The following is a 23,265-nucleotide window of genomic DNA, read 5'->3' on the forward strand; positions in this document are numbered from 1 at the left end:
CGGTGTTGGCCGTGAGCGGGAATTGAACTGGTGTGCCTGGTCCAGAGTTCGGCGCGCTAACAACGCCACTACCACTCCCCACACATACATACTAACACACACACACACGTGTTTATATATGTATATGTATGCATGCATATAAATGCGTATATTTTTGCACTGCGCGATCGATACGTATTAAAAGTGGGGGGAGGGTGGGGGGCGAGGAGGTGATTCAAAAATTGATTAAACATTTTTTCAAAATTATATTAATAAAACATACGTTTGGAAAATAAATAAATTATCCAGAAATGTATAAGCAGGTGGAAATTGGAAGCTGCTGACGTAAGTGTGTCGCCGTGACTAAAGCCAATGTATCATATTAAACTCATCTCCTGACATTATCCATTGACCATTGCGGGTGGAGCGGTGGCTTGCGGAGGTTCGTGCACTGCGCCAATAATCGAGCTGCCGGCCGAGTTCCAATGTCCAGCCTCACGGCAAACGTCAGTAGCGCGAGTGATGATCTGAACAGGTCCTGGAGGAGGGGTGGGGGGATGATGGGGTTGCTCCTTCACCAACACGCACTGACCAGCATTGAAAAAGTATGGTCATGCAAAGACCCCCGTCCCCCCCCCCATGATCGTTATATACACATGTGTTTACTGAGCGCTAACGAGAGGTGCTGTTGTTGTTGTTGTTGGGGTGTGGTGGTGCTGGTAGGTGGTGGTTGAGAGGGGGAGGGGTGATGTGGGGTAATATTGGAGAGCAAGGGGTGATTTGGTTGGGGGGGGGTGACGGAAAGTGTGGAGGGGAGCAGGGGGGGGGGCTTGGGGTTGAAGGGGGTCTTGGAACTCACGGTGGGGGGGGGAGACGATGGGGGGGGGGGGGGGCGAGGTATGCAAGGCAGGGTGCACGAGGGGTGGTGTCTGTAGCGAGCACGCGCGTTAAACTTACAAGGAGCAGGGCTTTCCCGACGCTTCAAACAAGGCTCGCCTAAGACTTGTCACTATTAATTGTGCTCAACTCTGCGGAGGACTCGGAAGTTTATTTATTTATTTGCACGGGTTAAGGCGGACGCGTTATTTATACACGGCGTCGTGCGTTGTGCGGGGGATCGCGCGCACACAAAGACGGACACACGTGCATCTATGCGATGGGCGAGTGTGTGTGTGTGCCCGTGTGTGTGCGAGTGCGTGTGCTAAAGCGGGGAGCGCGCTGCGCTACGAACCCGGCCACCCGGGTTCGATCCCCGCTCACGGCCAACACCGGTGACGATTATCTGAACCGGTCCTGGGCCTCCCCTAGGTCGACTCGGTCTCAATATGAGTACCCGGTGCGGTGTGTAAACATCGCCACTAGGGAGACAAAGGCGGCCGGGCGTGGTGTTGGCCACTCACCCCCTCGTGTGCCGTGCCGGCCTTTATAGGTGCTCGCTAACAGCACTTGCCCCTACAGTCTGTTAACGCTATACGGGGGATCTTTGTCTTTGTGCTAAAGTGTGTGATTGCGTGCGTGTATATATTTGCATGCATTGTGGGAGTCACCTCAGTTCGATTCCCGCCGACCCGGGTGCGATGTCCGGGCCACGGCTAACATCAATGGCGAGTGATACCCGAGGTCGACTCGATACCTGGAGCGGTTGTGTCAACATCCGCAGTTGGGGAGACAAAGGCGGCCGGGTCGTGGTGGTTCCCAACACCCAGTAACCTTCGTGCGCCATTCCAGCCTTCATAGCTTCTCGCAAACTAACATACATGAACGCATGTTTGGCTGCATTCGTATGACACATATTACTGCGCAGCGAGATTTGTGTTGAATCTCACACGCGCGCTCCGTCTGGACAGAATCGCTGACGCATCATCATCATCATCCTCGTGATCGTCGACACAACAGCGTGCAACTCCACACTGCACCCTGTGTGATGTACTCGACCGCGTTGTGCTAACGCGCTTGTTTACGTGATCGTTTCAATTGTTCTGTGCATATATCCAAGTCGTTTTATGTTACTAAATACGCACATATACCTGTGTGTGTATAAATATGTATGCGGGGAGCGGTAGTCTAGCGGTTAGCGCGCTGCGCTACGATCTTGGCGACCCGAGTTCGATTCCCGCTCATGGGTCAAAATCAGTGACGATTATCTGAACTGGTCCTGGGCCTCCCCTAGGTCGACTCAGCCTCAAATGAGTACTTGGTGCGGTGTAAACATCGCCACTAGGGAGACAAAGGCGGCCGGGCGTGGTGATGGCCACCCATCCTCGCGCGTGACGATCCGGCCTGCATAGGTTCTCGCAAACAGCACTTGCCCCAACAGGCTGTTAAAGGCTATACGGGTGTGCGTGCCTGCATGCGTGTTGATGTTTGCATTCGTGTGTGCGTTTTTGCATGTGTATGCATATGTGTTAACGTATTTTCTCGCGTGTTTATGTGTTTGCATGTGTTTACGTTTATCCTGTTTATCCGTGTATAAGTGTTCGTTTGCATGTGTGTACCTGAATTTGCGTGCACACGTGTGTGTAGGTTTGCATGCGTGTTAGGAGATTTTTTTAGCTCTGTTGGGATCTGGAAGGTGGGGGGGGGAATCGGGGGGGGGTCGCCGGGGTGAATATTGAAAGAAGGATGCGGCTTGGGGGGCGAGGGAGGGGGCGAAGTGGGGGTGCACTGAGCCAGTGTCGGCAAGACTACACAACTCAGCACTCGTGACCCCGTCCGTCTGTCCGTACGTCTGTCTGTCCAATGCACCACAACTAACATCCAATCTCGCACGAGCGATAGCACGGCGGATTCAATCAGCCTCCACACACAGCACGCATGCAGCAGCTGCAGCAGCAGCAGTAGAACCAGCAGCAGCAGCAACACAACCTGTTCATAGCAGCTCGCCACAGCGACGCAGTTGTAGGGTGTGCGGACGATGCAATTGCACCAGGGTCCATGGGCCGGCGCGAACTAAGCAGCCACCAGTTTAGGAAGCAGCGGGGGGGGGTGAAATTGGGCAACCCCCCCCCCACCCTCCGCCACCACCCGCAACTTAATTTCTTGCAGCAGGGCCACCAACCGCGTTATGCCACTGACTGTGCCGACTCCACACGTGGGTCAGCAAAGGGTTCGATTCCCGAGCGTGGCACGATAGGAATACGGATCCGCGGCGTGGTCACTCGACCCCTCTCCTCTCTCCGCCACCGAGTTGCGTGCAACCATTGTCGTGCCCGTGGCGCGCGCGCGTACGACTGTCGCGATAAACGAACGCGTTCAACTGTTCCGTGCAACTCGAGAAACGATTTCGAATTCTTCACGTGTGCTAAAGAGGGCAGTGTGCGTCCCCGGGATGTATTAATGCGGGACTGACCGTCGTTCATCCGTCTGTCTTGCGTCGTGCGCATCTTGATTTTGCGGGAATGTGGTGGTCGTGATGGCTAATCATATCGTGGACTGTTGGCGTAGCTGATGAGTGTGTAGGCGGTGCAACTGCTACGGGAAGGCGGGGTAAGGGGGGGTCAGACACGGAACGGAGGGGGGGGGCTTCGGCAGGCACCCATGCTGAGAAGAGGTTGGAGGAATTGGTCAGGGGTGACCACCACCACCCCCATTACCATTTCGTGCACCAGGGTTCATTCCAACCCCTGAGATGGACATTGGTTGGAACTCTGCTTCTATAAGATCAGCTGTGCTGTGTGTCGCTCCGTCCTCTCGACTTTTCCTTCTCTCTCCCCATCTACCCCATCTCCCCCAACCCCCACGACACTCTCTCCCCTCCGCATGCACATTAAAGGGTTTGCCGGTGAAACGCTGTGGAAGTCGTAATGCATTATTGAATCGCCGCGCACACTCACACCCACTCCCGCCGCGCGCGCGCGCGCACACCGCGGGAAAGTGTGCGTTGGGTCGAACGGAGCGTGAACACAAAAGCTCAATGGGTGGTGGTGTGCATAAAGGCATGGGGCGGGCGTCGGCGTGTGTGTGCCGATGTATGTGTGTGTGTGAGATAGTGGTGGGAGCGGTAGTGTAGCGGTTAGCGCGCTGCGCGACAAACCCGGCCCTCCCGAGTTCGATTCCCGCTCACGGCCAACACCGGTGAACCGGTCCTTGGCCTCTCCCAGGTCGACTCAGCCTCGAATGAGTGCCTGGTGTGGTGTGTGAACATCGCCACTGGGGAGACAAAGGCGGCCGGGCGTGTTATGTTGGCCACCCACCGTCTCCTGTGTCGTGCCGGCCTTCGTAGGTGCTCGCTAACGGCACTTGCCCCAACAGTCTGTTCAGGCTTTACGCAGGATATTTGTCTTTGCTGTGCGTTAGTGTTCGTTCGTGTGTATATGTGTGGGGATGGGTGGCGCTACGAAGCCAGCGACCCGAGTTCGATTCCCGCTCACGGCCACCTACACCAGTGACGATGGTCTGGGCCTCACTTAAGTCGACTCGGCATCAAATGAGTACCTGGTGCGGTATAAAAACATCTCCACCAGCCAAAGGAAAACAAAGACGGCCGGGCGTGGTGTTGGCCACCCACCCCCTCGAGTGCCGTGCTCTCCTTCATAGGTTCTCGCGAACAGTACCCCGCCGTTGACCCAAACGTATGTTGAGGCTATACGGGGGATCTATGTCTTTGTACGTGTTAAGTGTGTTTGCGTATGTGCGTGCGTTGAAGTGTATATGTGCGTGTCTGTGTGCGCGTGTGTCTGTACGCGGATCAGTGTGTGCGAGTGTGTGCGTCTTGACTTCATGTACGCCGATTTCTGTTCCCGCTCACGGCCAACAAGAGCGGCGGATACCCTCAACCTCCCTCACGTAGGTCGACTCAGCCTCAAATGAGTATCTCGTGCCCTGTGTGGTCATCAGCACTGGGGTGAAACAGGCGACAGGGCATAAGAGTGGAGTTGGCCACACACAATTCCGACATTCACTGCCACTTGCCCCAACAGTCTGTTCAGGGCTCTACGGGGAATCTTCGTCTTTCTACGCATGAATGCGTGCATCTGTGCGTGTAGGCCTATGTATGGTATGAGAGCGTGCGTGCATGCTATGTACGTGCGTGTGTGTCTATGCGTACGTGCCCATGCTATTAGAATACCAATGACGGCCGTATATTGAAATGGAAGATATCACGGACAGTATTTCTTTCGGACAATCTCCCAGCGATGGGAATAATTGCTCTGCCACGGCTGATGCTTTTGAAAACATCACACGACGTTTATGGGTGCACATGACTGGGCACACACACACACAGACACCCCGTGCAGCCTTTACCAGACTGTTGGGGCAAGTGTGGGAGTCACATGCACAAGGACAGTCATACATACATATATACTGACAGACAGACAGACACACACACTTACCAAACGCGTGCCTGCGTATACATAAGAAGGAAAACACAAATATACACAAACACATACGTATAGGCACGCATTCCCTCCCCCCACACACATACGTAGGAATACACGGACAGACACACAAACAATATATGCAGCACTTCGAAACGTACAATATACACACATACACAGCCCCACACACACAAAGACATGAAGACAGTATACATACACGCATGCACACACACACAGACACACCCGCAAACACTATATGGACGCACAAACATACGGTATATCAACATTTCCCACCCGAACAACCTAAAAAACACAACAATGCGCACACTCACATGAAGAGCAAGACGGACCGTACACGCACACAGACTGAAAGTGTTGTTAGCGAGCACCCATTAAAGCCGACGTAAGTATGCATACACACGGACATGGGCAATGCGATCTGTGCACTGAACGCGTTAGGGAAAACACACCCAAACGAACACACAGACACACGCGCACACGTTCACAAATAGATAGGGTGTGGTATAAACCTTTACACATGCACAACCTCATTCCCGCACACACTTTTACACACGACATAGCCACACACACGAACAAAGATCCCCGTTATAGCCTTTAACAGACTGTTGGGGCAAGTGCTGTTAGCAAGCGCCTCCGAAGGCCGGCGCGGTGGCCAGGATCACGCCCGGCCACTTTTGTCTCCCCACTGCTGATGGTCACACATCGCGCGAGGTACTGTGCGCTCGGTGGTGAGCGGGAATCGGAACTCGTCACGCCGTGCGCTAACCACTGCGCCACCGCTCCCCAACACACGCATCGGAGCACACTTGCACACAAATGTGCACATGCACACACGCGCGCACACTCGAACTTGCACACGTGTGTATGAAGGGCACGCGAACTCACACGCGCATTAACATATACACACACACACACGTATATGTGCAAAGGCAAATTTACCCCGTGTCACTAACTAGACTGTTGGGGCAAGTGCTGATGGCCAACGACAACGCTCGAGCCACGGATCTTTGGTGCTTTGGCGAGCACCACGCCGTGCCGCCTTAGTCTCCCCGGTGGTGATATGTACACACCGTCCGTCATGCCGGGATAGTCGTGTAAAGTCAAGGTTCAGTCGACCCCAGAAGAGGCCTAGAAAACTGTTGCGAGATATTTTCGTGTTGGCCGTGACCAGGAATCGAACCCGTATCGCAAAAGCGCTGACCGCTACGCTACCCGCTATGCACGCGCGCACAAAGACAAAGATCCCCCCCTCCCCATAGCCTTAAAAGACTGTTGGGGCAAGTGCTGTTAGGCCAGGGATGGCACACGGAAGGGATGGCACACGGAAGGGATGGCACACGGAAGGGGTGGTGGGTGGCCAGCGCCACGCCCGGGCGTCTTTGTCTCCCGAAGTGGCGATGGTTTTACACACCGCACCCGATACTCATCTAGAGGCTGAGTCGACCTAGGGGAGGACCCACGATTGATTCAGGTACTGGTCACTGGTGTTAGCCGGGAGCGGGAATCGAACTGTGGGGGGGGGGCAGGTTGTCAACGCGGTGCGGCTTCCCGCTATTTACGCGCAGACAAAAGATAGACAAAGATCCCCCGTGTAGCCTGTAACAGACTGTTGGGGCAAGTGCTGTTAGCGAGCCCCTATGAAGGCCGGCACGGCACACGAGAAGGTGGGTGTCCAACACCACGCCCGGCCGCCGTTGTCTCCCTAGAGGCGATGTTTACACATCGCACCAGGTACTCATTTGAGGCTGAGTCGACCAAGGGGAGGACCAGGACCGGTTCAGATATTCGTCACTTGTGTTGTGTTATGAGCCAGATTCGAACTCGGGTCGCCAGGTTCGTAGCGCTGCGCGCTAACCGCTACACTACTGCTCTCCACACACACACACACAAGTACGTAAATACGCAAGTACACGCACACAAGTACGTACACACACACAAATACAAAGACAAAGATCCCCCTATAGCCTTAACAGACTGTAAGGGCAAGTGCTGTTAGCGAGCACCTATGAAGGCCGGAACGGTACACGAGGGGGTGGATGGCCAGCACCACGCCCGACCGCCTTTGTCTCCCTAGTGGCGATGTTTACACACCGCACCAGGTACTCATTTAAGTACGTACACACACACACACGCACAGATCGACACTAACGCCATTTTGGGCTCCAACAACCCGCATTCACTCCTCTCGCACCCGCGTCTCGTTTACAATCCACGGGGCTCCACCAGCAGCCACCGACGACTTCGGCCGCGCATCTTAACCCCGGAACGCGTCGGGGTGCCCGCCGTAGTTTGTCGGGTGAGACGCGGGGGGCGGGGAGGTGGGAGCGTGAGGTGCAAGTCAGTGGCGGTGGATATCGAGTGCGCAGGCATTGCAGCTGCACCAGGGGCCGAAGTGCCAGGCGACGAACGAGAGAGAGGGGGGGGGGAATAATTGGACAAGGGGTGCCCCCATTTTATCCCGAGCACCGAGGCCCATGCCAACCCACCCTGCCATGGCACTGCAAGGGCTCGGGGAGTGAAGTGTGCCAACAACATCCACGGGAAAGCACATCGCATTCACTGGGTCCTTGATGTTCGAAATAAAATAACAAAAATAAAAACTGGTATAAGAGCCTTGTGTGTGTGCGTGTGTATACGTGTGTGCCGCTCTTCATAACGGCACTTGCCCCAATAGTCTTCGGAGGCTACACGGGGGATCTTTGCCTGTGTGTGTTGGGAGAGGTGGCGCAGCGGTTAGCGCATTGCGCGACGAACCCGGGCTCGACTCGAGTTTGATTCCCGCTCACGGCGAACATCAGCGTGATGGCGAGTTGATACCTGCACCTTGTTTGTCCTGGGCTTCTCCTGGGTGACCTCTCGGCCCTAAATGAGTGCCTGGCGCGCTGTGTCCGTCGAAAGTGTAAGCACTCGGGAGACAAAGGCGGCCACGCAAGCGTTGAGCGGCGTTACTCAGCCACACCACTAATCTCGACTCGTCCGTCGTTCCGCTTTTAATAGGCGCTCGCTAACAGCAACTTGCCCAGCCTGCGTAGCTCTACTTACGCGGAAGGATGGAGGTTGCGTGGGTCTTTGTAATTGCCGAACGTGTGGACGAAGCGAGTCTGTTGTGTGCATCGGCCTTCGTCTACCCACTGCTGTGTGAAGGTCTCTCGACGCGGCGGTACATGGCTGGAGTATTCCCACTCCATCTCCTCCCTGGACGTGCCCCTTGTCTCTCCGCACGCATGCACGCCAGAGGCAGGGGGGGTCGTGGTGGTGGGTTTCTCGCGGCTGACGATTTGTGCGGAGGAGAAGCGACACGTCTTTTGCCGCACTCCGTCTTCTTGTTGTTGCCACAGGACTCCCAAATAATATTTGGGATGCGAGTTATTTTTAAATATGTAAGTAACTATAACAAAATCATAATGATGAGAGGGGACGCTGAACAAAAAGGGGGGAACGGAATTGTTCTCCCCAGCGCTGTTCGGATGTACGGGACACGCTGTGACGGATATCTAACACGAGGCAGATAAATGCATGCGTAAGTGATGGAATAAGAAGGAGAGGAGAAGGAGGAAGGGCAACTCACATTCGTCAATAACACCGCGGCCTTAATAGGCGACGTTTCGGGCAATATCCCTTATTCATATCACGTAAAATGATGAATATTATTAAAAGTGTAATCGGCCAAGCATCCCAAGCATAAGCATCATTACCGGGCCGTGTTGTTATAATTGGCTATGTTTGACATGTAACTATTGTACGACATGATGTACAAACCCTCATATATTACGTACAGCTCGCTACCCGAATACACATAGTTGACAAATCACACGAATATATATATACACCATGTAGTGTAAACAGCGCACACATACTTCATATGTACCCAAATGAAAAAGTATCGCAAAGGGGAGCGGTGGCGCATTGGTTAGCGCACTACAGAATGAACGGGGCGATCGACGATCGATTCCCGGCCACGGCTAACATCGGTAGCGAGTGCTACCTGAACCGATCATGAGTCTCGCCTATTCACCACCCCGCTGTGACCAACGTGGTGAAGTATGGTCTAACAACCCCCACCCCCTCACCCCCACCATGACCGATGCAGCGTGAGAAGGCCTTCAAACAGCAGTGGATTCACTAAGATGCTGTACGCTACTCTTACGCACATTACACTACAGCCCCACACACACACACCCATTACTACCCGAATGCATATAGCCTATATAGCACGTACGGGAGTATAAACGCGTGCTATCACACGTGCATGAATACAAAACAAGCACACATATGTATAGGTGTGCACGTGTGTGCTTAGGCGGAGCGGTGACGCGGTGGTTAGCGCGCCGCGCTACGAACCCGGCGACCCGAGGAGTCACGTCCAACAATCAGAGGCGATTATCTGAACAGGCGCTGGGTCTCCCCCCCCCCCCTCGTCATGCGATCTGTTCAATATAAGTACTGGGGGAGACAAAGACGGCCGGGCGTGAGGCTGAATTCCTCTCCGCACCACCCGCCGAAGCGCCGTACCCCGGGGGGTCTTAATAGGTGCTCGCAAAAAGCACTCGCCCCCCCCTCTCCCCAACGGTCTATAAATCGATAATAGGATGGGGGGGGGGAAGAAATCTTTGTCTTCATACGTTATGTATATACATACATTAAACTCAGCCCTCGCCTGCGTGGCGCTATTGTGAATTCAGCTCTCTGCTTCACTGGCCACCCATCCCCCACGACAGACAACACTCCAGCCGACACACACACACGCACGCGCGCGCACGTATGCGTGTGTGTGTGTGAGCGCGCGTGCGCGTGTGTGAGTCTGTGCGTGAGATCCTTTCTCGACGGCACCTTCACTTACACACCGCGATCTTCATAGACCCGTTTGTCATCGTTTTTTTTTTACAAAATCTAAATTAAGAATTAGACATTTGGCTTGTGCATCGCTCATATCGTCCCTTGCTTGCACCGCGACCGCTTATTTCGCGTACATACGTGGCGTGCGTCCATCCGCGCACGTGTACGTAACGCACGCGCGTGTGTACGTGTACGCGTCATATGCACATTGCGATGCGCACGCATGTACGAGTTGTGTGTGCGTGCGTGTGCTGCACGTGTATGCCTGTGGGATGCAGAAGTGCAGAGGAAATCGGCGACCCGAGTTCGATTCCTGGCTCATAGCACAACACGAGTGACGAATATCTGACCCCGTCCCGCGCCTCCTCCCCTAGGGTGACTCAGCCTCAAATGAGCACCTGGTGCGGTGTGGAAACATTGCCACTGGGGAGACAAAGGCGGCCGGGCGTGGCGCTGCCTACCCACCTTCTCGTGTGCCGTTCCGGCCTTCATAGGTTGCTCGCTAATGGCACTTGCTCTTACAGTCTGTTCAGGCTATACGGGGGTCTTTGTTTGTGTGTGTCTGTGTTACACAGTGTGTGTGTGTGTTACACAGTGTGTGTGTGCGTGTGTTACACTGTGTGTGTGTGTGAGCACAAATTATTGTATGGCTGGCCATGTCGTTGTTCGCTTTGGTCCAGACTTCGCGCTGCGTGGCGATGTTCTCGTGAAATGGCGCTCTGTAAACAGGAGGTGATGTTGCCTTTGTGGAGATGATGATTCTGGTGATGGTGGTGGTGATGATGATTCTGGTGGTGAGGATTCCAGTCGCGGCGATCCTCTCAAAGATATCTCGATCTTTTGATCGTGATGGCAATCTACTAGCATACACATAACCAGCCACATAAGCTAACCAGATGATGATGATGCTGCTACTGATGATGATTCCGCTCACACGAAACCAGTCCAGTTAACTGGAAATGATGGCGAGCGTGGCGATGGCGATTATGATGATGCCTGTAATGTTCATGATGACTCGCGAAAAACCCGCATGTGCTTAGCAGATCGTATTAATTACTTGCTGATGATGATGATGCGGAATCTGATTATAAGTATAATGTCCGTGTCTATCTACAAACGCACGCACGCACACACTCACATACAACAGCCGGAATACGCCACTAAATGTCGGTGACGTCGCAATAGCCGCTTGTGCCATGCTAGGTGCACTTCGAGGTCACGTGTATACGCGTGAGCACATCGGCACAAACACGACCCCTATAGAAGTGATGAAAACAGACTGTTGGGGCAGCTGCTGTGAGCGAGCACCCAAGAATTGTCGATAGACAAAGACCCCCTCCCCCCCTACACATCGGCTGGTGGGGAAAGTACGATGAGCGGACACCTATGAAGGCCGACACCGCACACGGGGGGGAGGGGGTGGTGGTGTGGCCAGCACCATCAGCCCCGGCCTCCTTTGTCCCCCCAATGTTGATGTCAACACGACGCACCAAAAACTCATTTAAGGCTGAATCGACCGAAGAGGGTCTGTCCCAAGACCCGTTCAAACTCTCCGCCAGCGACGATGGGCTCGTGAGCACGGAATCGAACTCTGGCCCGCGAGTTCGTAGCGTCAACGCGCTATAACCACCGCTCCCCGTCCTTATTAATTACATGTACAAACACACGCACGCGCGTGTGCGCACATACATGCACACATTCCTTGCGAGGGCGCGCACGAAATGCCGGATTTCCACGCAGCCGCGCTTACACTCACTCGCGGCGTGGGTTACCCCAAGTGCGTTTGCCGAGTCTCCTCGAAGTGCACGACGCCACGCGACGCTCGCTCGCTCGTACCTGCGGCTCCGGCCATGGGTAGAGTGGACGCGTAGTATTTGTCGGGCGAGTAGGTCGGGGCGAGCGCTCCGTGCGCTGAGATGCGTGCCGCGCGGTAGGCGTGCAGCGGCGGTGGCGGAGGAGGCTGCGGTGGAGGAGGAGGCGCAAGCCCCAGCGAGTGATGGTGCGCGTGGTGATGCGAGTGGTGGTGCTGCTGCTGCTGCTGGCTCAGAGCCGCCGCTTGATGCTGCGAGCCGCTCAGAGAGCCGCCGCTCGTCTCGCGCTGCAGTAACGGAGGCGGCGGAGGAGGAGGCGGAGGAGGAGGCGGCGGAGGTGGCGGTGCTTGAGACGATGCCCCTGCCGCTGCCTGGATGGAGTGGTTAAACTCGCGGGCGTCCATGGCCGTTGTCCGTTTCGGTGTCTTCCTCGGTTGCCACGACCACCGCCACCACTACCGCCACCACCACCACAACCCTCCAGCGGTAGCAGCAGCAGCAGCAGTAGTGCGGTCAGCTCCGTCCGACCGCGCTGGTAGCGAAGCGGACGGCGGCAATGGAGATCGGCGTCGCCTCTACGGGGCACTTTCCTCGAATACTCCCCGAGAAGTCATTGTGCGGGCTTTTTTTTTTTTGGCGGCGACACGATCGTGTTGAGCTGCAAAGTGATACGAATGGGCACAAGTCACACACTCACACGTACACAACACACAACTCACACGTACACAACACACTCACACAACACACACACACAACACACACACACGTATGCACTCGCACTCACTGGAGCCTACCGCTTAAAGCCTCCCCGCCGCATTCCCTCCGTGTCTGTGTTGGTGCGTTGTATATGTGGGGAGCGGTAGCGCGCCTTGCTACGAACCTGGCCACCCGAGTTCGATTCCCTGCTCACGGCCAACACCGGTGAGGATTATCTGAACCGGTGCTGGGCCTCCCCTAGGTCGACTCAACCTCAAATGAGTTCCTGGTGCGGTGCGTAAAAACATCGCCACTGGGAAGACAAAGGCGGCCGGGCGTGATACTGGCCACCCAACATCTCGTGTGCCGTTCTGACCTTCATAGGTTGCTCGCTAATGGCACTTGCTCTTACAGTATGTTCAGGCTATACGGGGGGGTCTTTGTATTTGTCTTTTTTTTATATGTGTATACTTATACATCGGCGTGTGTCTTCTCTCTCGCGAACAGCACTCGCCCCAACAACAGCCGATGTAGCCGACACGGGGAGCTGTCTTCATGTGTGTGGTGTGTCCACAAAGGTCTGTGTGCTGTGTTTACTGGACATACCAAATGGCCTCGTGCGTCGTGACAGCATTAATAGGTGCTCGCTAACAGCACTTGCCCTCGCCACCCGCGTCGACTACACAGTGGATCTCCCCTTCGTCTGTGGTGCGTGGATCTCGAGGTGCCGTGTGTGTGTATGCGCGTGTGTGATGTCTGTAGGTGTCTGTATAAGCGTCCAGACATGCAGCCTTACAGACTGTTGGGGCAAGTGCTGTTAGCGAGTACCTATGAAGGCCGGCACGGCACACGGGGAGGGGGGGTGGGTGGCCAGCACCACGCCCGGCCGCCTTTGTCTCCCCAGTGGCGATGTTTTCACACTGCACTAGGTACTCATTGGAGGCTGTGTCGACCTAGGCGAGGTCTAGGACCGGTTCAGATAATCGTCACCGGTGTTGGCCGTGAGCGGGAATCAAACTCGGGTCGCCGGGCTCATAGCGCGGCGCGCTAACCGCTACGCCACCGCTCCAGCCCCACATACACACGCACACGGGCAACGTGGTTCTCATCTTAAAGCCGCCCCTCTCTGTGTGTGTGTCTCTCTCTCTCTCGAAGAGCGCGTGTTTGCGCCTACAGGGTTGTCCGAGACTGTCCACGTGTGAGTCCGTCTATGTACACGCGTGTCTGTACACATACATGATACGTAGGCAGGGGCAGTGTTGGCGGTCTGCAAAGCTCATGAGTTGCCCCCGTGTTTTAGCTCTCACTGAAGGGGGAGAGCACCCCGTGGGCCTTGATTGCATTAGGCATATGCACGCACGAGCCGAATATAAAACAAGGCAATCACGTTAACAACGATTTTACCCCCTCTCTCTCTGCCCCCCCCCGTCCCCTATGCTTTAGCCTGTGCGGCTTTGTGTGTCTATAGGTGTGCGCGGCTATATGGGATGTGTTTGTGTGGCGTGTGTTTGTGTGTGTGTGTATGTCTACAGGGATGCGTGTGTGGTGTTTTGTGTAGCTATAGGTGAGTTGTGTCGTGTGTGTGTGTGGGGAGCGGTCATGTAGTGTGGTAAGCGCTGCGTTACGAACCCGGCGACCCAAGATCGATAGCCGCTCACGGCCAACACCGGTGACGATTATCTGCACCGGGCATGGGCCTCTTCTAGGTCGGCTCAGCCTCAAATGAGTACCTGATGCGGTGTGTAAACATCGCTACTGGGGAAACAAAGGCGGTCCGGGCGTGGTGCTGACCACTCACCCCCTCGTGTGCCGTGCCGCCCTTCGAAGGTGCTCGCTAACAGCACGTGTCCCAAAAGTACGCTCAGGTAATACGGGGGGCCGGGGCGGTGGGAGCTTTGTCTGTGGGGAAGGGCAGTGTAGTGGTTAGCGCGCTACGCTACGAATCCGGCGACCCAAGATCGATTCCCGCTCGCGGGCCAATGCCGGTGACGAACATTTGAACCGGTCCTGGACCTCCCCTAGGTCGGCTTAGCCTCAAACAAGCACCTGGTACAATATGTAAACATCAGTACTGGGGGAGACAAAAGCTACTGGGTGTGGTGCTGGCCACCCACCCCCTCGTGTGCCGTGCCGGCCTTTATAGGTGCTCGCTAACAGCACTTGCCCCAACAGTCTGTTACGGCTATATAGGGGATCTTTGCCCTTCTTTATGGCGTGTATGTGATGTGTGTGTATTGGGCCATGTGTGTGTGTGTATGGGTGTATGGTGATCGCCAACAGCACTTGCCCCAACAGTCTCTCAATGCTATTCGAGTGATGTTTGTATATGCATGGTATGTGTGTGCAACTATGTGCCTATTGGGGCGTGTCTGTATGTGTACGTGTCTACATGAGTGTAGGTGTGTGTCTGTATGAGTGTATACGTGTGTTGTTATGCACGTGTATCCATATAAGCACGTGCAGTGCGTATGCGTGGTGTCCGCGTCTCTATAATGTTGTGTTGGTGTCTTTGTCTTCGTGTGTCAGTGTGCGTAGGTGCTCGCGAACAGCACTTGCTCCCACTGATCATTGCCTCTGTGCGTTGTCTAAAACCTCCCTTTAATAACGCCACCAGTCATGCTGTTGCTGTTGTTGTAGTGGGGAGGCGAACGATGTTGCGCGACTCCGACTCGCACGCGGAGTGAGCGTCTGTGTGTGGGTGGCGTAAACCTTCAGCTCAGCTCACAAAGACCAAGTTTTCCCCCCTGGTAGCCTCTACAGACTGTTGGGGCAAGTGCTGTTAGCGAGCACCTATGAAGGCCGGCACGGCACACGAGGGGGTTGGGGGGAGGGTTGATGGCCAGAGAACCACGACCTTTGTTTCCCGAGTGGCGATGTTTACTAATCGCACTGCCTTACTCGTTTGAGGCCCAGTCGACGGGTTTCGGATAATCGTCGTTGGCCATGAGCGCGGATCGAACTCGGTTCGTCGGCTTCGTAGCCACGGAGCCTTTGACCGCAGCGATCGAGCCGGACTGGACGAAGTCAGTGTGGCGGGGGGGGGTATTTAGGATGGAGGGGGGCCGAATCTAAGAACGGCAGAAGACATCATCAGCTTCAGACGGCTACAGCTGACGGATTCTCATGGCTCCATGCACAGCGCCCGTAACTCTAAAGAGAAACCAGCGGCGGATGCGACGGTATTATGATGGCCAAACGTTTAACAACTTAGAAATGCGTTATTTAAAAAGAGAGGAGAGTGGGGGAAGGGATGGGGGGGGTACCGTGATGCTCGCGACGGGCAGAGGGCAGATGCCGTCGCGACGGATTCGTTTAAAGCACAGACCGTGCACTCGCGGCCGGGCTCAACGTGTACTAAGTTACACACACACACCCCCTGCCTTGCATAGTACTTTATCGTGAAAACTATATTTAAAAAAATAAAGCTTACATTCGTGCTTAGAGAGGGAGTCTAGAAAGTGGCGTCTGCCCAGAACGAGCAGTGAACGGCCACAGATGCCGCCTGCCCGGACAACAGCGCCCGGACTCACCCTCTCGCTCCCGACACGGGCTCCTGGTCCACACATACCTCCTGGTATCTCCCTCCAAGTCCATACCTCCTGGCTAATACCTCCAAGTCCATACCTCCTAGCTAATACCTCCTGGTATCAACCTCCGAGTGCATACCTCCAGACATCTACCTCCAAGTCCATACCTCCTGGCTAATACCTCCTGGTATCTCCCTCCAAGTCCATACCTCCTGGCTAATACCTCCAAGTCCATACCTCCTAGCTAATACCTCCTGGTATCAACCTCCGAGTGCATACCTCCTGACATCTACCTCAAAGTCCATACCTCCTGGCTAATACCTCCTGGCATCTACCTCCAAGTCCATACCTCCTGGCTAATACCTCCTGGTATCTCCCTCCAAGTCCATACCTCCTGGCTAATACCTCCTGACATCTACCTCCAAGTCCATACCTCCTGGACAAAACCTCCCAGCAACTACTCATAGTCCATACCTCCTGGTTTCTACCTCCGAGACCACATCTCCTAGCAAATACCTCTTAGCATCCATCTCCGAGCCCACGTCTCCTGGCCAATAACTCCTAGCCCACAACTTCTAACATCTACCTGCGAGCCCTACCTCACAGGCCACACGTCGCAACATCCACCTTCTTAGCCAGACCCCGAGCACGCATCTCCCAGCCCTCACCTCCGAGCCCATACCTCATAGCCCACACGTCCTAGCCCAGACCCCCTATCATTTACCTCCCAGCCCATACCTCCTAGCCCATACATCGTAGCGACTACCTACTCGCCTATCCCTTCGAGCGTCTACCTACCACCATCTCAAACTTTATGCCGCCAATTCCCTCCAGGACATCCGAGTCCATACCATAGCCCGTACCTCCCAGCACATGCCTTCTCGCTTCCATCATCAACCCTCCTAGCCCATACCTCCCGCGGCACGCGCTTCTTGGCGCCCACCTGCGTGGCAGGTTTGCCGCCCTTGCTACTTGCTACCTGGGCTGTCTCGTGCCGCCGCGTACCTGGGCACCGGCGTGTTCCGCACGTGAAACACGTCGGTGCCCAGGTGAGCGGGCGAGAGAGACGACGGCAAAGTCGCGGGCATCGCGGTCGCCGCTGTGTGTGGCGGACGAAGCGATCCTCTTCTGTGTTTTTTTGTTGTTGTTGTTGTGTTGTTGTTGTTGTGTTTTTGGCGTTTTCTCGATAGCGGTGTTTGGGTCTCGCATTCCGCGAAACGTTCTGTTCGGTCGCGTCTCCGTCGCGTTCCGTTGTTACGATGATTGTCATTAATGGCGGTGGTTGCGGTACTCGTGGTGGTGGTGCCGGTGGTGGCGGTTGTTGGAATGCATCGGCAAATCTCGTGTTTGCATCGCGTCTCGGTAGCAGCGACACGCGACGCGCGCGCCCGGTTATGGGACGAGTTCGAGTCCGTGGCACGCGGTGAATGATGTGAAAAGTCGAATCGTCTCGGCGTGTGTGTGTTGCGTGTCTCTGTCGCGTCGATGTTTTCTGTGTGTCTGTGTGTCGAATCATTTCTGCGTGTGCGTGTGTGTGTGTACTTTCTGCTTCCACGTATGCTATATTCTCCGTGTGTCTACTTTGAGCATCCCCCGTTTTGTTCCCTGCGCGTTTGCGTCTCGGCGTGCCTCCTGCGTATTGTGCATGTGCGCTGCGTATGCTGCCCGCATGTTTTCGCACAGGTTACATTTGCGTGCTATGCATTCGCGTCGCGTGAGTCTCTGTGCATGTCTGTGGTACACTTGCGCGCTTGCGTGTCGTCGGCATACTGCGTACGCGCGTTGCGCCTGTGCACTCCATCTCGCTCATGCCCGTGTGTTGTGAGCATGCGGCAATATACGTCCACTTTATATATATACATAAGTGCCCGTGTGCATCCCGTAGAGTGTATACGTGCGTTCTCTTTGTGCGTCGTGCCTGCGTGCCGTGGTTATGCTGCCGTTGTGTTGTGGCAAAATGTGTGTTCGGCCCGATCTCTCTCTTCCTGTGCTGTCTTTGTGTCCCTGCGTTGTTGTACGCGTCTGTCTGTCTGCCCATTCGTAGCCTCGATGCGTTTCTCTTTTGTTTCGTACTCACGCGTTTCAATCGACGTACGGGTGCCCCTGTGTTGCGTCTGTGTCGTGCCATCGCGATGTGTTGTGTCGATGCGTGGCCGTCGTCTTTATACGGCCCCTGCCGAGTATCCAGCGCCTCTCTGTTACAGGCGTGTAAAATGTCCCTGTGCTCTGTCTGTCTATATAACGTCACTGTCTCGTGTATTGACGATCTATGCGTTCCGTCGATGTTATCCTTAAGCACTGTGGTCCTTGTGTGTTTCTTTTCCGTATAAGAGTACCCCCCATATGCTACGCACGTGTGCCCTGCCTGCGAGTTGTGTTCCCTGCGCGTTGTGCCTTCCTGCCGTCGCTATGGGTCTACATTGTGCTCAGATGCGGATCCATCCTGTGCGTGTCGTGCCTGTGCTGTCCGTCTTGCGTGGCGGTGTTGTGTCTATACTTGTGCCTATGCACTGTGTCTGTTGTGTCTGTGTGGTTTGTCGACATCGTTGCCATGCTGTTAATTCCTGTACCGTGTGTTATAACCCATACGCTGGTCGCCGTGTCGATCGCGTGAAATCCGTTTGTGTCTCGTGCCGACACTCTCACTGTGTTGTGTCTCGGTATGTTCCTCCAGTGCTGTGTCCCATGTGCTCTGTCTGCATGCTATGCATATGCGCCGTGTCGTTATCATATGCATTGCGCCTATACGGCCTGCCTACCATTCCCCCGTGGCTATGGCTCGCGTCGTTCTATCGCCCTTACGCATGGCCTATCGTATGCCCACTCGTATGTGTGTCTTATACACCCTACACGTTATGTACCCAACACATGTGCGGCCCATGTTGTGTGTACGAGCTGTACCCGTGTCGCGTATATATTATGCATGGGGCTATATTGTCGCAATGTGTCGTCTCTATCTGTTTATTGTCCTCAGAACGTCGCTATCCGTGTTGTGTACTTCATGTCTATGCGCCGCGCGTGTGTGTATGTTGCCTTTGTATACCTACACGTGTGTGTGTGTCTACATCGTCACAACGATCAGGCATCGTGCAGCTCTGCAGTTGTGCTGCCTATGCGATGTGCCTCTCCGTGCCACGGGTGCACGTTGTGCCCATGCGTTGTGTAACCGTGTTGTGTGTATAGCCATGCCCGTGTTGTGTATCATCATGCCCCTGGTCAGTCTTCTTTGCACTGGGTCCAACAACGAAGCTTTGTGCGTTGTGCCCAATGCGATCTGATCTGCGTTGCCCGTTCTATCTTTTTGTTTTATGCGGCTCCTCTATCCGCCGTCTTTCTGTGTGTTTTTACGCATTCGTAACGGGCTCACGCCGCGTCCGCGTTGTGTCTATGTGCATCGTCTCGTGTGCGTGGGGTTGTGTTACTTTAATGTATGCAACGTGCATACTGCACAACGAGAGGCGTGTGACCAGGGTCTCGACAGCGACTCGCCGCCTGCGCGTCTCGCGAATCTTTGCCAACTCGACGAATCTTCCACGCGTGCAGAGCGCATCTTGCGTACATCAGTCACGGACTTTATAAACATCGGCCCTATGCTGTGTGTGCGAGCATGTAAACCTCGACCTCGTGGTGTCTTGTGTCTCTCATGCCCTGACAACTCGCCTCCGATGAGCACGATTGGCCACGTTGGCTGTGAAAGAAGTTCAACATACGTCTCTATGTGATATTGGTTGTGTCCGCTGTGTGCATACACAATGTCTGCTTGTGTTGACCCTTTAGTTTCATTATTAAATACGCACTGCACACATCGTTAAGGCGTTCTGATCGTATGTGGCGTTCAGTGTGCCTATGTCGTGCTGCATCCAAACATCACCTGCGTGTTCGTGTTAGTGTCTGTGCATGGCCCATGTGTTGGCTTGCGTATCCGTCTGTATATCGTGCCTAGAGCTCGATCCCTGTGTGTTGTGTGTGCAACTTTCGTCTATGCCATGTATCGCCTACACGTCGGCCCTTGGGTGTTGTGTATCTTGTATCTCTGGACGTTATGTCCGTACATTGTCCACGTGTAGTGTCTCGGTTGTGTGCCTACTCTGTTCGGCGTACCCGTGTCCTGCGTGTATATCGGTACGTGCGCATCGCCCGTGTGCCTATTCGTCATCAGTGTGCCGTGTCTTTGTAGTGTACCTTCGGTATACACAGTGTGAGTATGTTGTGTCGCGTTTGTTGTCCGTCTCTCTCCTTTGTGTACGTTGTGTCTGCACTCGTCCAGCTCGCATCGTGCCTATACGGCGCGTTGTATGCATTCGCGACATCTGTGTTGTTATCATCCATGCGTCCTCGTCGTTTTTGTTGTGTATCCTAGTTTTAAGCAAAGCGATGCATATTCCCTATGCGTTGTGTGTGTGTGTATCTTGTGCATATCTGTCACGTATAAAGTAAATCTCTACGCACAGTTCTAGCCGTTATCTTTGTGTCCGTGTAACACCGCCACCCACCCCAACCCATGATGAATCTACCCCCCTTCATCACTGCGCTCTGTTGGCCCCGTGAGTCTCCTCCAACCGACCGGCGACTGAACGAGATCCGCGGGGGTCGAGTCAGTGTGCGGCGGAGAGCGGAGAGCGAGAGACGGCGGCGGCGTGCAGGTCGAGGGGGTACGGGACAGAGGACGGACAGAGTCGGCTCCTACTCGCCGGGTTCAGGAGCCCGGCGATAGCAGCGACTCGTTACGGCGAACGGAGGTAGCCAGGAGTCGGTGGCAACCTCGGCTCGACCGCAACCCCCGCGCCACATCAAAGCGCGCGGCCAAACTCTCCCCCCCCCCTCTCCTCTCTCTCTCGCGTGCGCCCACATCAACTGCGCAACGGCGTTCGGTTTGGTAGAATCGGTCCCGAGTGTTGGGCTGTTTTATTTCAATTGTTGTCGTTGTTGTCGTGTGTGCCGTGTGCTAACTACGATTTGAGCCGGTCTACGAGCGTGAAGAATCGGTCGAATGAACCCTCCACACCACGCGCGGTCTGGGATGGGAGGTCCGCATGCAGAAGTGAGTTTAACGTTGAGGATGATGATTAAAACGGTGGAACTATCGTCTGTGTGGTGTTTGCCTTAAAACGTTAAATATCCACTACCTCGTGTTAACACACAAAGACAAAGACCCCAACCCGTATAGCCTTAGACTGTTGGGGAAAGTGCTGTTAGCGAGCGCCTATGAAGGCCGGCACTGTGGCACACGAGGGGCTGGGTGGCCAGCACCACGCACACACGCGCACGTCTCTCCGTGTCTCGCCATGGCTCCCACGAACCCTCTCGTCTTCTTCTTCCCTACGTGCGTCTCCCCGTGCCTCCTGACTACTCCCGTCTAACACCAACTCAGCGGTGTGTGCGTGTGTGCAAATGGAATAAAATGAAAAACGTTCTTACCGGTCGGTTAAGGTTTGCTCTTATTTATCCGCAATAGGTTCGAGTCTTCGAGTCGGCGTCTGGAGATCGATATACATCCAAATGCCTCCTTCTCCGAGCATCACCACAACCATTTTAGACGTAAATATTTATTCTTCGGCCGATATCAAATCCTCCTGCTTCGCCTTTTCATTTTTTTCCCCGATAAATTAGTGTCTCTGGTTTTTTGTTTTGCTTTTCTTCAGCGACGCAACGACGCGAATCGAAGTCGACGAGGTGGCAGGCGCGGTGGCAGAAGTGGTGATGATGATGATGGTGGTCGTGGTGGTCGTGGTGGTGGTACAGCTACCGATGTCCGGTAGGAAGGGGAGGGGGTGGGTTGAATAACGAGGTCGAACTTGATTTTTTTTGTTTAATAACAAAAACTCCGCACAGTCCGCCGGCTCCTCTCCTCCGATCGCACCGGAGTCGTGGAAGATTCCGAAAGAAGAAGAAGAAGAACGGGGACAAAAAACTCCGCTCGATGTATGTACATATATCTATACGTAGGTATATATAGAACTATATATATATTATGGAGTGGTAGGCAAGGCGAGCGGTCGTGCGGGCAGGCCAGTCACATCTGACACGCAAGACGCCAGTCGAAGAGGTTAGTCAAATCGCAAGTCTCGCTTCTACATCTGGCAACATATCTCTCTCTCCTGCTGCTGCTGCTGCTGCTCCTCATGCGTCCTGCCCGCTCTCTCCTCCTCCTCTTCTCTCTCCTCTCTCCCTCCCCCCGTCTCTGCTCTGGCTGGGGCTACGTGGAATAGGCGAGCGCCCAACGACCGACGGCGTCGGCTGTTGCGCTCTCTACAGATTGTACTTTCCCCCGTCAGTCGCTCGAGCCCGAGCCCCTTGCCTTGAATGCTGGAATAGTTTTTTTTTGTTGTGTTGTCGCGCCTGCTTGTTGGAACAATGGAGGTGGGGGGAGGGGCGCGGATGTTGAGGATAGGGAGGGGGAGGGGTGCGCATGTGAGTGGGGGGAAGGAGGAGGTGGGGGTAGGAGGGTGGTTGTTCGAGGGGGGGAAGGGTGGCTGCGAGCGTGGGTGGGGTGGGGGTGCAGTGCGGAAAGGGGGTGGGGGGGGGTGATGGGCCGAGGGGGAGGGGTGGGGATAGAGGGGGGGGAGGGGGTGGGGGCTTGCATGCTTAACGCTGTCCATCAGACTATGTAAACACGCCTCTGATTGGCTGCTGGCCAGAGCAGTCAGCCTGCGCCGTCGCGGCCGCCGTTTCAAGGCGCCCCAAACTATTAAAGGCCGTTTCCAGGGCCGCCTTGCAAGCAAGAGCCCTACCCCCCAACCCCATCCTCGACATCCCCCCTCTTCTTTGCGGGCGCCGTTTCCAGGCGCGCCCCACCCCCCTCCTACCGGCGCTGACCGTGTCAAGGCGGCCCATCCATCCCCGTCAGCCCTTCCCCTGCTACACAAGGTCCGCTCTCAAAGCCTCGTCCCCCCCCTCTCCCTCCTCCACCAGCGCAGACGCACGGACGCACGGACACACGCACAGTCGTACGGATAGGAAAACGAGGCCAAGCGGTCAAAGAATGAGATGGCGGGAAGCTCCCTCGCTCGCTCGCTCTTCTCTGGAGCTGTGAGCGACGCGGGGGGCGAGGGGAGGAGGGGGAGCGGAGTGCGTGAA

The 23,265-nt window shown here is 55.0% G+C and overlaps 1 protein-coding gene across 4 annotated transcripts in view; it reads right to left on the minus strand.

Moving 5' to 3' along the window:
* Nucleotides 1-22,525, minus strand: part of LOC144935097 (uncharacterized) — a 117,393-nt gene extending 94,868 nt beyond the window's left edge. For 3 of the 4 annotated variants that reach the window (XM_078861497.1, XM_078861506.1, XM_078861477.1), the window contains exons 1-2: nt 21,607-22,525; nt 11,991-12,623 (exon numbers count right to left, since the gene is read on the minus strand). In XM_078861497.1, coding sequence (XP_078717623.1) covers nt 11,991-12,369 — 379 coding nt within the window. In that variant the 5' untranslated portion in view covers nt 12,370-12,623; nt 21,607-22,525. Of the gene's footprint in view, nt 1-11,990; nt 12,624-20,752; nt 20,800-21,606 lie in introns of those variants that run through there. The other variant, XM_078861488.1, reaches the window with a different exon arrangement.
* Nucleotides 22,526-23,265: the final 740 nt, after the last annotated feature.

The sequence above is a fragment of the Lampetra fluviatilis genome, chromosome 1 (assembly GCF_964198595.1).
Source record: "Lampetra fluviatilis chromosome 1, kcLamFluv1.1, whole genome shotgun sequence".
Taxonomy (NCBI): Eukaryota; Metazoa; Chordata; class Hyperoartia; order Petromyzontiformes; family Petromyzontidae; genus Lampetra; species Lampetra fluviatilis.